Source organism: Chaetura pelagica, unplaced genomic scaffold (assembly GCF_000747805.2).
Source record: "Chaetura pelagica isolate M959 unplaced genomic scaffold, ChaPel_1.0 scaffold585, whole genome shotgun sequence".
NCBI lineage: Eukaryota > Metazoa > Chordata > Aves > Apodiformes > Apodidae > Chaetura > Chaetura pelagica.
In genome coordinates, this window is record NW_009953404.1 from 702,780 (window position 1) to 717,152 (window position 14,373).

At 37.2% G+C, this 14,373-nt stretch overlaps 1 protein-coding gene across 2 annotated transcripts; it reads right to left on the reverse strand.

Moving 5' to 3' along the window:
* Nucleotides 1-527: 527 nt before the first annotated feature.
* Nucleotides 528-11,657, reverse strand: RSRC2 (arginine/serine-rich coiled-coil 2). Of its 2 annotated transcripts, none has more exons than XM_009998421.1 (9): nt 11,489-11,657; nt 10,850-10,893; nt 8,079-8,269; nt 6,979-7,122; nt 3,057-3,179; nt 2,881-2,960; nt 2,121-2,350; nt 1,737-1,826; nt 528-1,174 (listed from the first exon to the last, which is right to left on the reverse strand). In XM_009998421.1, the coding sequence occupies exons 1-9, from the start codon at nt 11,649-11,651 to the stop codon at nt 995-997; spliced, it is 1,245 nt and encodes a 414-aa protein (XP_009996723.1). In that variant the 5' UTR covers nt 11,652-11,657; the 3' UTR covers nt 528-994. The 2 variants fall into 2 exon arrangements, with proteins under 2 accessions (XP_009996723.1, XP_009996722.1); XM_009998420.1 differs by having other exon boundaries at nt 2,121-2,353.
* Nucleotides 11,658-14,373: the final 2,716 nt, after the last annotated feature.

Genomic DNA, 14,373 nt, shown 5'->3' on the forward strand with positions numbered 1-14,373 from the left:
GATCCCCAAAATGGGGGAGCGTTGCTCCTTTTGTCTTGTCGATTTGTTCTTTTATTTTTTTCCTTCCTCGGCATAAGGGGGTGTACGAAAAACAAACAAACAAACAAAAAAAAACCAAACAGGGCGGCAGCAGCAGCGTGTAGGACAAAACTATTTTTAAGTAAGAATCCCACTCCTTGTGCATTTAACACGCTCACATAATCTACTACAAGAAGTTAACACTTCTCAGTCCTTTTAAATACTGAAGTATTAGCCAAGGAGCTCCAACATCCTACCTTCCTCACCAGTGGTTTGGTTATCCCTCTCTGCTACAATTTGTGACTATCAAATCAACAAAAAATAATAAAGAATGTAACTTCAGCATTCATCACATGAGCTGTGCTGCAGTGCCCATCTCCTTATAGGCAAATCCTACTTCAAAATAAGAAAAACAAACACTATTTCTGACTTCTGAAGTTCTCCTGACATTTCTTGATTACATTTCCCTAGAGTTTGGCCCAAAAGACAACTTAATTAGCATAAAGACCTTAGAGAAAAAATGTCTTTATTATTAACCAGGTTTTTTTGCACTGGATTATGTGCCTATTGGCCCAGTCTGCTAAATAACATCTACACAATGTTTCTTTCATGTTTCAAGAATTGAAAATAACTGTACAAGGTTAAAGTACAAAAGTACACAAGACAGTGGACACCAAATATCCATGTATGAGCTTCTCCCATCTGCTGCTTGGTTTGAAAAGTAGAACTTTTAACTAAAAAATACTGTCCTTCTATAGCTCTGTCAAGTTTAATGGAAGTGGGTATAACCTGATTACAACACTAACACCAGTATCACTTATCTGATATTTACAAAAAAAATTGTATTTTTCAATAAATTAAAGTCAATGCAACACCCATGCAAGCTAGAATGCTAGCTTTTTGGTGAACAAGGGCCCAACATTTGAACAAGAACCTTCCATAGTCCCAAACTTTAAAACCGCCATTTTTTTCCTTTTCAAACTGCATCCATTCCTCGCATTGAAGATGTAAAACCCAACCCCATTCCTCTTTGTGTATGAGTCTGTGATCTTGCCATTTCATACTGTGCATCTAGATTTCTGAAAACCTCTTCCTGTTGCTTCAGCGTTTTGTAACTCTCTTCATCCACTGAGCTGCAGCCAGCTTCATCCTCGCTCTAGAAAGCAGAGAGAAAAAAAACTTCAGTGGTGTTTTCATACACCAAGGTGTCTTAAAGGTAACAATTTTTCTTTGTTCTTTCCCAAAGCAAGTTAGAATTCAAGCATTTGGCTTTACTGCTGAAACATTCCAGGGTAGCTTCCCCCTTACAGTCAAGAAACAGGTTGAGGTTGAGGCCTTTTCTATCCAAGTCCTTTTTCCAACTCACTAAATGTCTCCAATTAACTCATCTATACAGAATGACAGAATTTATCACACTATGAATACTTGTTACAGTTACTACCAATATTACAGATCACAACAGTTGTCTTGTCAGCCAGAAACAATGGAATTCTAGAATGGGAACTGAATCTGGATTTAGATTCTGCTTGTGAACTTCAATGAAGATTACTTAACTGTATGAAATTAATGAAATAAATGAAATAAATTAAAAGTTCTTAACTGTATCAGGTAGTATCGGGTTAACTTAACATCTTTCTTGGTTGAGATACACTTTAAAATAAAAAACAAAACCACTATCCTTAATTTTTTAAACTTATTTCACATGCAGAACTCTTTACCTTAATGCCCATCAGTTTTCTGAACTTGACATTTTGGTCCTTGTTTCCAAAATTTAATTTTTCCCATATTTCTGCAGACTGTGATTTATCCTGTACATATTAAAAAAAAAAAATAAAAATGTATCAGCTTTCTATTTTTTCTAATACCACAATACAGCAGCAAACAAAAAAGTTGTATTAAAAATGAGCCAGCTGTCTGACACTTCTGCGGCATCCTCACAGAAGCTCTGTAAGGAAAGTCTACTTAACCAGAGGTTTCAAAATGCAGGTCTATTCTTTACTTGAGTAGATTGCACTGGTTTCCACAAATTTTGGAAACATTGTCAGAATGCAGGCTTACCGTTAATCAAAGTACTTCTATGGAAGTAAAAAGGACAACATTACCCCTTCCTTTTTGCCTTGCCAAAGCATCTTCCGCTTTTTCTCCTGCTCAGCAAATTTCATTGGATTCACTGCTGCTGGGTTATAATAGCTCGGTACAGCTATTCCAGTCTCTGCTAGTGCTTTTGCTTGTAATGCTGCCATTTGAGCTGCCATTGCTATCTGAGGAGTCACTTGTGTCCCCGATGCCAGAAGAGCAGCAACATTAATAACAGAACCTCCAGAGGCTGCAGCTGCTGCAGAAGAAAGGGAATTTCCTATCACAAAAAAGTTCAGACAACCCCAGAAAAACATCCTTGAACAAACAAAAGATAATCCCCAAACATCACCCTTCACCAGAAGTTAAAAATGGTCCAATAACAAATGCATGATAAAATACATGTTATTTGTATCTCGTGCTTCTAAATACACCTGAGCTAGTAACAGCTTTCAAAGTCTTAATAATCCATCCAGGAAAGGTCCAATGATGATCATAAAATCATTTACCAGCTTAACATACAACATTTTTGTTAGCAGCTCATCAATACTCACTAACCAGTTAGAAATCCTGATCTTTTCTCTTGGGGTTTTGTGTTTGTTATGGGGTTTTTTGGTTTTTGGAAACATTTCCTAGTTCTATATGTGGTTTATAAAACGACCAAGTTAACAATTTAACAAAGAAAGACATCATGTAGATCTGTTGGACAGAACAACCAGCACATAAGTTTATACTATTTTCCACTCCCCCTATTGTTTAGGAATTAATATACTATACATGGACTACCTGCAGCCATTTCCTGTTGCTTCTGTTTTTCAACCATTTCTTTCTCTCTCTGTTCTTGTAGTTTCTTTGCTCTTTCCAGTCTAGATGTGCACAAGAATAAAAATATTCAGACATGTGAAACCAATAGCAGCAGCTTATTTACATGACATATAATTAAAATCTTTACAACTTCTGACCTTCTGGCTAATGCTTCCTGTGCATCCATTGCCGTATTTCTTCCGCGGAAAGGTGGTGGACTCGGACTCCGGCTGTGACTCCTGCCGAATCTTCGGGGCTTTTCAATTCTTTTCTTTCTCTCCCTGTAACCAAATTCAACAGAGTTGCTAAAACAACGAAGCTACATATATACCTTAACATTTCATCAAGTATTTGATTACAATTCTGAAAAATGACTTTATGCTTAATTTGCAGAGCTCTCTAGAACAGTTTTCAGAGATTGTTCTAGAACAATGTAAGTCACATCCGCTTTGTAACAAGACAAAGCTAGAACTGAAGATTTCCAACTGCAAGAGGTAACAAAGAGTAATTCCTGGAATTTATTACCCTCTTATACATAGTGTTTTGAACAAATAGATCTACTCTAGAGATTAATTCTAAAATCTGACAAGAAAAAATACCATGCAAGTTCTGATAAATTGAATTGCAAGAAAACAGTAAAATGGGCCAAGTTACAAGAATGTTTTAAAACCACAAAAAAACCTAACAGCACTCAGTGTTAAAAGTGAGCATTTTGAAGAAGCCTAATTGAAAAACTAGAATAGTGCTCAGGAAAATGACTACTTCTCTCCCCTATGTATACTCTTCACTAGATGTGCTTTGGACAACTGGAACCTGACAATCTGAAAATAACTCATATCGAAGACATTTTTAAGCAAAATACTAAAATCTTCAGTTCAATTCTCCTTTAGTAACCTGCTCCCCATCTCCTCCCAAGTTGTTCTTACGACATACACATTTAGTCACATCTAAGCAACAGCCACTCAAAATACAAACCTAAATTACTATCAGGAGTATTTCTCCTTGCCATGATCATCAATATCTACAGCACAGGAGATAAAGGTTTATCCCTGTTTAAGCCTCTGACACTGATGTTTTTAACAAAGAAGTCACAGATACTGGCAGCATCCAACAAAATTTACAGCAGTTATCACTCACATGTTCCCCAGATTTGCCATAAACAGTGAGTTGAGATGCACAAAGATGTGTCTGCAATTTTACACTTAAAATCTTATTACCAACGATTAAAGATAATAACTAACAACAGCCACTTAAAATGCATTCAGATAATCCATTTCTTTCCTTCGCAACTTGGGCAGCATCTACAATCACGAAATGTAGACTGAAGTTATAATAAGATGCATGTTTACATGACAAATCTGGTAGAGTACATAAGAGGTGAGACTTATCTTTTCATAGAAGATGACAAGATGCAGATTCAGGCACTAGGAAGTGACAGATCTGCATTCCTGAGATAAGACGTAATGCACGTTTCAAAGATACCTTCATTTTTCCCATGCTGACTATTGTAGTTTGGTCTTGACTTTGGTCTGATGCTTTATTGCACTGGTAAACATCAAGGAAATAAATATTTGAGCTTTTGTATTTAAGTATTTCCATGTGAAACAAGAAGATGGTGTCATGTTTTTCACCTAGCATTTAATCAGAGAAATGCCACAAAAGAACTGCCAGGAGGGTCTACACGCTCACAGAACAGAAAGATTAGTTTAAATGCTAGTGAGGGCAGATCACTTGAAAATGTGAGCTTGAGACTGTGCAAAGAACCATCAAGGGATGGTTAAGCTCCACAATTTACAAATGCTTCTGTCATAGCCTTTCATTGTAACAAATATGGCTTTTCATGAATGAGGAAATTCATTTCACAGTTGAGTTTTAACAGGGCAGGTTTCCACATCATGTTTATCTGGCTTGAGGAGAATTTTCCTTGAGGCTTGTCCCGTAACTCTTTCCAAAGGTTTCACCTAAGCCCAGAACCTGATGAAGTGTTCTAGCTACTGTTAAAAAAACACATTCTGCTTATCGTTCTTCTCTAGGACTTGTGAAACAAAAACAGTACTTAAAAGAAATTAATTCTTGCAGTATGTCCATCACTATCCAACAAAGCATGTTTCCAGTTGAAGAAATTCCTAAGTTATGACTATTTTTTACTTTTTTTTCCACATGTGCTGTTCAGGTAACTGGAATTCCACTGCAGAAGCAAAAAATCTATCCCAGAATGTAAAGTTTTCACAGAATTATTAAACACAAAATGTTCACAGTGACTTTCAAAAACAGAAACTGCATATAGTAACTGGAAATAACGAGGAACTGTGAAGCCTTACACGTCATGCCAAAGGTGACTTAAATATCATTAAATGCAAGTAACACAATTGTACCAATTGAAGACCCAGCAGCTCTACTCACCCCAGTTGAAAGTTTGGTAGAAAGTGCATGCCAAAATAAAATCTGACACAAACCATGTACTTCAACTAGTTCTTCAGAAAGGTAAGTCTTCTTAAGAGTTTCACAAGTGATGATGTAGCATTATATGAATGTGCTAGATTCTTAAGTCTCCAATCATCCACTGTAACGATGAGTAGTCATAACCAACTTCTATACCCTTTAAATACGCAATTTAAAATACTCTAGTGAAAATACTGCTAAATGAACTGGAACACTGGCAACACTTTCGCAGGAGCACTGAAGGAAAACCATTGGCATTTACACTACTTGTTTCACTTTAAATAAGTAGTAGGGGAAAAAATTCAACTGTAGTGGTCATTGTCATATTCCAGCTTACTCATTCAGAAAATCCTACAGGGCATTAAGAATGCAAAAGTGACACACAAAGAGACTGATAACTCTACACCAAAATACTGAGCAATTCATTAATATCAGAAAATATTAACTTCTACCATGAAGTGACCAAAACCTCAACTCTAGCACATTCCAGGTGAGGCATGAACCTGTCAAAAGTCCCAGAATAAGTGCTTAGCTAGAGGGTTTAAATCTGTGCACCTAGAATATAAGTTTAAGGAAGAAGTGGAAGCACCCAAGATAGGGAGAAAAAAATAACATGAAAAATACTCTCATGTTACACTTGACAAAAAGGAGCTGGTGACCAGTAACACAGAATAGTCCATTCAGACCAGAAACAGTCCATCTGAACCTTAACACTACACTATGTTAGTTCACAGACACTTTTTTAGATTAACTTTGTGGAGCTGATCAAGATTAGCTTCTGAGCAGTGTATCTGCTCTGACTGCCAGTGATTCCCAGTTAAAACTTCCCTTTTATGATACACATGCAGAGAGACAATCACAACAGTATTTTTAAGAATTGCAGAACTGATGGAGTTAGAAGGCAACCCTAGATATCATCTAGTCCAATTCTCCCACTGAAGTAGAATAACTTAGGGCACTTTACACAGGACTGTATCCAGGCAGGTTTTGAGTATCTCCAAACATGGAGATGCCACAAGCTCCCTGGGCAGCCTGCTCCAGTGCTCTGTCACCCTCACTGTAAAGTTCTTCCTCATATTTAAATGGAACTTCCTATGTTCCAACTTGTACCTGTTGCCCCTCGTTCTGACACGGAAAACTGAGAAGAGCGTTGTCAACCACACTATTCTTGCATCAAACACATGAAAGGATTAGTTGTATCTTATTCTTCTGTTTTTCCCACTTAAATATAATTTAAATATCCTTTTCTCAGTTGTGGCATAAGAAACCAAGAAGAGTTTGAACGGTGGTAACCATTACTACTCAAAATATTAAGTTACTTTCTCTCTACTTTCTCAGTCAAAAGTTCTAAAACAGTGGATACCCACAAAATATATTGTTAAGTATTTCTAACTGCTAACATGAAAACATGCTATGAGAAGCTGATAATCTGAGACACTTAAGCTGTCAAGGACAGATGTTTCTGTAAGTATATGCAAACTACCCAAGCTACCCTTTTTATCAATACAACTAAGAAAAGCCAAACACAGTTACACTGAATATACACTAACTGGCAAACCCATCATCCTTGTATACACCAGCCCATCACAAAGTTCAGCCAAACACCACCATCAAGTGCATATGAAAGTTAACACTTACCTGCTTCTACTCCTAGTTCTGCTTTTACTTCTACTTCTATGTCTGTGTCTCGATCTTGATCTAGAACGAGATCTTACTCGTCGTTTTCTCTCTCTGCTGCGAGATCGGGACTTTTTCCTATCGCGACTTCTACTACGATGACGTCTGAAACACACGTCCCAAATTCTTACATATATTCTCATGCTTCAATTCAGCTTCTACTTACGGACTTACATAGAGGTTTGTCACCACAAGGCAAAATGTATCACACTGCAAACCACACACAAAGGAGTTCATGCCTGGAACAGTTTAAGTTATAAGACTAGGAAATAAAATTGGGAGTGGAACCAAAAGCAACCACCAGCCACAACAGAGGAGTTTAGCAGGGTTTGTGTACACAATCATACACATCAATACAGTTATTTTCAGTTGTTCATTAAAGTGAACGTCACAAAAAACAAATACAAGGCCCAATTAATTTGATGCATGAGTCCTAAATTCAAGGCAACAAACTCTCCTCGTCATGATATTCCACTACCGCTGGGAAGAGATGCCCCAATTTCCACAGTCCCTCAAGCCTACCATTACCTGAAGTTTGTTCCCTGCTGCCATGTTTGCTACAGACCCCTCAGCTATGGACAGATCTGGCTGAAAAATTCTGCTGGCAGCAACCTGTCTGTCCCAGCAGTTCTCCTACCCTCAGTGTGCTAGGCGGCCTACCATGCCTGGTGGCTTAGACAGCATCATCTCTGAGCAATCTCTTGATTTAGGGGTAAAAAGACATGACTTCACTAAAGTATATTTTCTTTCCTGTCACTGAACAGACCAAATTTAATACACACAGTTTAGAAATTTTCTGTACTCAGTATACTAAACATGACACTGATCACCTATATAAAGCCTTGGAGATATTCTGTACTTTTTTCAGAACCAATCTGAAAAAAAACCAACCAAGTAGGAGCAAAGGCACTACCCAGTGGAAACCAAGGCATGCAGTATAAATTGACACTTTTGTTAAATCAAGTAATAGAATTCAGTTGTCCTTCAGAAGCCTACACAAATGCCAAAGGCTGCTTTAGTACCTTCACTTAAAAAAAGAATAATCATGTGAAACAACTTACCTTTCACGAGACCTGGATCTTGAATGGCTCCTCCCTCTTGATGACTTCCTCTCTTTGCGTTTGTGTCTATCCTCACCATTTTCAGATGAATTTAGGCTATCTCTTCCCTTGTCAGAAGAATGTTCTTTGTCATTGTGGTCTTCAGATTTGTGCTTCTTGGAGGACTTCTCTTTGGATTCATGTCTTCTTGCCTGTTTTAAGAAGAAGTTGGTTCTTTCAGGAAAATAGTGCAACAAAGAGAGTTAGTATGGGTATCAGAAGATAAAAAATGATAAGTTGTGATGCAACATTAGTAACCTTAGGAGTGTGACTCAATCATGAGTGATGGCTATTTTACCTAATGCCACCAACTACCCAAAGCTGCAAATGTACACTAGATTTTTTCCCCTCCTCCCCACTGTCTAAAACAGTGATTCCATATAAAAGTTCACAGCTTTGTAACAAAAACTGTCATTATCAGTTACTGTCTCCATTCCAAACACATAATAAGTAACTACCTTTAAGCTCCTGGCAATTTATGAATATCCATATATACACACATTTGTAGTGAGTATTTAATACTTGCCTAAGCCTACTATGTCCAAAGTTACCAAAATCCATACATACTTGCAGACATACACTATTTTACTTCTAGAACCAAAACAATTTCCTAACCATCATTAGTTAATTTTTTAATTACTCTTCACTCACTAACTTCCAACATTTTAAAAAAGCAAAGTAGTAAGTTACATGGTTGAAATCCCATTTTTAGTGTTTTAATGTAATGCACTAATGTGCATTACTTTGAGACCTCCCACAGTAGTTTTAAATTAAAGATATGCTGCTCCACTATACCGCAATTTCTTTCTGCAGTGCCTCTTAAAAAAAGATTCCTTTTTATAGTCACAATGCCAAAAATACTTAGAAAGGTCAGGCCTGATTTTTGCCAGTTTTCCTTAGAGATCAAGTCATGACATCAACACCTTTCCTAATATACCCAGTTTATACTAAAAGCTTTCTAGCACAAAACCATATCCCACTTAAGTCTTATTTTTAAATGTTTTGTTTCAATCCACAATTTAAGCATGATACATTCATTTTAGACTAAAATTCAATTCCTGAGAGGTCTGGGTTTTTTGGAATTTTTTTGCATATCTAAATCTGTTAAATACTCATAAAACCTTTCCTACAATTGTAACCTCTCCTGAAAGAAACAAGTCTGGAGAAGATGCTATGATTAGCTTATACCCACTTATCCAAGCTTTTCTAACTCCTTATTAATATATATCAATTTATAAATATATTTTATTATAATTCTTGATGTATGCAGTAATGTTAAGATTTTTTCCTGCTTTTATGGTATTTTACTCTTAAGTCCTTGAATAATCAGTCTTTAAATAAAAACACATCTCAAGCTTGAGATGTTACCTGTATGTTAATTCTACATAGATATTTACATAAGTAGTTGTTCTAATACACATATTAAAAAGAATTACTGATATTCAGTATTTTGTTTACAGACTAAGAGCTTAATCTTGCAAATGAATGAAAACAGTACATCTACCGTAGGACATTATTCCTCATCTGTTCATTCCATGAAACTTAAACTGCTAAATAAATGGTGAAACATTAGATCCTAGAGCATGGCAAAACACTGGACAAAATTTTAAGCAAGGACTGTTGTTTTTTTTTTAAACATTAAAAAGATATTTTTATTTTTAAAATCACATCTTCCAGGCACACACTTAGTAATAAACCACCATTATATCCCATAACTGAGTCAAGATATTTTAAGGGAAATATGAGTTTGAATGACTAATAGTTACCTTATCATGAAGTAGGCTTATAATTTTGCTATCTGAGTCTGCAGCGTCTTCAGTTCAGTCTCTTCGCGCATTAGCACGCTGAGTATGATTTATTATAGAAATGTTATCATGTGAGCTAAACAATATATTCAATTTCACAAAAACTCTCCTAGATTATTTTTCCTTTTTTTTTTTTTCCTCTCCTTTTTTTAAACAGAGCTTCCATTGGAATAGGGGAAGGAGAAGTTCCTGACCCAAGAGAAAATTAAGTTTCCCTCTTCTGACCCAGCCTGTTATTGCCCCACACGGCTTGAGCTTCTTTGTGACTCTTTTGATGCTCCTGGTTTGCTCATTTCACCTCTTCTCTGATGTGTAAGCCAGTTATTTTCTAGGTATGATTGATGCTGTCTCTTCTTACTCCTCTGTATACACACACTTTCATCTTAAAAAAGAGACAGCCCTCTGAGATATTTGTTCTACTGTCATGTTTCCAGCTGATTCAGCTTGTTTGTCAAACTATGACAGTCTTTACAATTAAAGGCTGCAATAAACAGAGCTCAGTCAGGTGGGGAATTCCTTTTAATATACTTAAGTAGATGGGTATGTATAATTGAAAGTCCTGAACATTGGCCAGGAATAAAGCCACCCAAGGTTTTCGCTTAATGGAAGCTCTGTGAAAGTCATCAAGAACACCATTCTACTTCTCCACATGAATTCTTTCTTTTGGCTGTTTCCACAAAAAAGAAAATAATTTAAGTTACTAGTTTTTGAAAGCATATTTATATAAAACTATTACCTTGTCAACATGATGGCTGCAATCATGCTTCACTATGAAAGGATCTCCATATCCATTTTTAAGCTTAAAGTTTCCAATTTCTTGTACTTACCATAAAGTCATTTATATAGGTTAACACATTTGTGCATTACTACAAGATGCTTTTTAAGACGTACTGTACAATTACCTAAACGCTACAAAGTGTTAATTACCTCTTTGCTTCTGCTCCGGCTTCTGTGTTTTCTTCCTTCAGCATCTGGAGAAGAAAAAAATTCCGTTATTTACCAAATTAAAGAGGAGATCAGCTGGCTATAATATTTCTAGCTCCTTTCAGTAAGCCCACCCCCAAATAGAATAGAGATTTAGACAACCAACAGCACTATTTAATATCTACTGCAGATAGCAAAATCCAGCTGTTATTTCCATTATGTTGTTTGCATTTACTTAAGCTATGACAGTGAAAAACTAGCCCATGTCAAACTCCAGTCCCATTCCTCAGCCAGGTAACATTCTATTTGTTATTACCATGCAAAAGGATCCCAGTCTAAGCATCTCTAATGAAAATTAAGACAAAGTAGTATAGTTTTCTGGTTTGAGTTGTCATCCCCCTACACCCCGCATTCCCTGAACAATGGCTTAGCACTCCAATCATTAAAATTGAGAAGCTTCAATAGAACACATTTAAGACAAAACCCCAAATTTTACAGTAGATTCCTTTTTTCCCCCCTCAAATTCTAACGTGTTACTAGAGCTAAGACTGTATTTTTTCCAAAAAAGCTTTAAAGAGAGTTTAGTTCTACAAGCACACACCAGAACATCACTAAGCAACTTCCCTTACACAAAGACCATACCTGACTTCCGTCGTCTTTCCCTTGACCGTGAGCGTGATCTTGAGTAATGATGCTTTGATGTTCTGGGAGAACTAGAGGCATCTGACTGCTCCTTTTTCTTCTCTCTTTCTGGAGAGGACTTTTCTGGGGCTACTCCATCGCGTTCTGTATCACTACCCTGCATATAAAGACAGAATATTTAAAACCCAGAAACTCAGAACAAAAACCAAGCCAACCTGCTTATTTAGTACTTCCTCTGAACACATATTTATAATTATTTTCTGTAAAGACAATGTCATACATTGCCACCTCACTATTAGTAGCCAGAAACTTTATATGCTTGCAGTAAATGATGTAACTGCATACACACTGGTATTTCAACACTTAAATAGAGAACTGAGATTACTTAAAATCAGTATTGTCCCAAGAGATCTAAGTCACCTCACAAGCTGGGGCATTACTGAGGCATAGCTCAAAATCCCCAAACTGTTTTGAAGGACAGTGTGAACTTTGAAGATAAATTAAATTAGCTGTATTGAATTAGTATTGGACAGCAAACTTTTGAATAAGGAATAAATTTTGCGTAGAGATACAAGAGTACCTTTAGGTTACATCCACCTGTCCCAACAATTTCTGTATTACATTTTTGCCAGGTGACTGAACTCGAGATGTTCCCTCCATCCCTTCTAAACCTTGAACTAGGACTAAACCCAGAAACTTATCTTGTGTAGAGCAGTCAAGACCGTTTTGTGATTCAATGCTGGGAGAAGTAAATGTGTCCAACCAGTGCAATGCAATGAAAGGAACAGTAAGGAAAACATGCACGCTGAAAAGGTGAAAGTGCTTTTACTAATGCCTTTACAGGTTCACTGGTCTCTCTTGTTGCGATCATGTAAATGGTAGTTAATATCAAACCTTCTGAATGAACATTGTGTGGCTGCAGAAGACTTCACTAAGGACATAATTTGGCCCCGAAATGCTATTCATTAAGATAATTTAGTGTAGCAGAGGACTTGAACTTGCACAGTTTTCTACCAGCTGCAGCTTTATTTGCAAACTGAACAAGACATGTGGAAACCCCTCAAACGCCAGTTTAAATATATTACTTTGTAAATGAAACAGCTAGGTTATTTTAAACCGTAACAGGTATTACAGATTGTAATTAATACATTGTGTATTAATGGCAGACATTCTTCCTAACATACTAGAGGGAAGTATTTGGATTTATATTTCAGCTGTTGCTGTTTAGTCTGCCCAATTCTTCATTAATTTGTATATGTACAAAGATATATCTAGAGTAAAAATCTTTCCTCAGAGAAATCAAGCAGCTGCTCTTCTCCAGTCACACGGTACACCAATATCCAGTTAAAATATGGTCAAAAGCCCTGATTCCTTAAGATTGCATCTGCAGCAGAGCTTGAACAGTCTCAGTGACAATTCTGAATACTATGGAGACCACCCACCATCCTGAAAACTTTAGGAAATTGGAGAGTAGGAAGTGACTTCCCTCTTTGTGATCTTATCACTCATGATTCCTGGCATTCCACATCTATTTATCATCTGCTTATCTACACTTCCCTTTCTTCCACTTCTTCCTTCTTCGCTAAGGTTTCCAAAAGACTCAGCTAGAATAAATTAAGGAATTTTCAGATTTCTACAAATTTACATTTCAAAGACACTCGAGGAAGATAAGGAAAACACTAACAGTCTATTTTCACTGGCTTTTTAAACAGTACCCAACTGAAACTGAGCCCTCTGCCACCCGGTCCAAGGCTATGAGTATCATAATTTATACACACTGCTGCTCATTAATGCCCTTGTGCACTGCACCTCAAAGAAATGTCTTGGATCTACAAAAACACAGAAAAAAAAGCTGACAGAATTCAGTGAGACTATTCTCAGTTCTTACAAGTCCATCTGGATTGGCAACAGACTCTCAGTCTCACTGAACAAGCCCCTCACCTGCTACACTTCACAGGAACCTCAAAGATAATGCCTATAATCTAGGTTCAAAAAAGTCCATCATTCTTCAAGTCCTTTTACATAAAAATTTATCTTATTCTTAACAGAATAAATTGTATAGACAAAAAAAGCATTAAAAAATCAAAATTCTTTTCCTTTAGAAGTTTATGGTCCTCTTGTCCTGTCTCACCACTGATCAGACTTTCAAGACAGGAACTTAAAACACCAGATTAAACATCACAAAGTTCTTATAGTAAATGTTGAAACGTTTCTATCTCTTTAGACTATCATGATTTATTTTTTTTTTCACTCCAGACTATTTAATAACTTTTGAAAAAAACTAATCATATCGAGTTTGGTAACTACTCTTACTGGTTCTTTAACTTAATTATGGGACAAACACCTTCATATGTTATCAGGCCACACAAGTTTTAAGTGAATAAAGCTACACTTTAATAAATATAAAGAATAGGGAGCACTATAGCAGGGGCGTTTCCTATCGATATTAACCAGAAAAAACAGAAGGATGGAGGCAAAGCAAGAAGACGCTAAAAATGGCAGGCCTGTAGCAAAACACGAAAAAAAATATCAGGGCAGGAAAAGCTACACAAACGAAAACTTGAGTAAGGCCCCATCGCCCGATCTATCCCCTTTCTCCCCTCCCATGGAACCTGCGCCCCACGGCCCCTCTAACGCCTGTCCCTGTGGCCACAACACATCTCTCCCCGGCCAGGAAATGATAGACCCTCGATCACAAGGCATCTTCGCTTCTCCCCAAGGCCAGAGGAATGAATCAGAAACTTCTGGAAACAGAGAGAGCGGGGGGAGGGTGACAAGCGGCCGCCCCCTCCCCGAGGCCCATCATGGCGCCGGCAAGCGAAGGAGCGGCGGGCGCCATTTTGTCTCTCCGCGCACACGGCTCCCCGACCCAGCCCTCCCCTCCC

What these genes read in the sequence shown, in the direction of transcription:
- RSRC2 (XM_009998420.1), bottom strand. Translation starts at nt 11,651, where the DNA reads ATGCAGGGTAGTGATACAGAACGCGATGGAGTAGCCCCAGAAAAGTCC. An exon ending in GCCGGAGCAGAAGCAAAGAG is followed by an intron (nt 8,270 to 10,849) that starts GTAATTAACACT and finishes TTCTTAAAACAG; the next exon opens with GCAAGAAGACATGAATCCAA. An exon ending in GGCAAGGCAAAAAGGAAGGG is followed by an intron (nt 1,827 to 2,120) that starts GTAATGTTGTCC and finishes TAATATGTACAG; the next exon opens with GATAAATCACAGTCTGCAGA.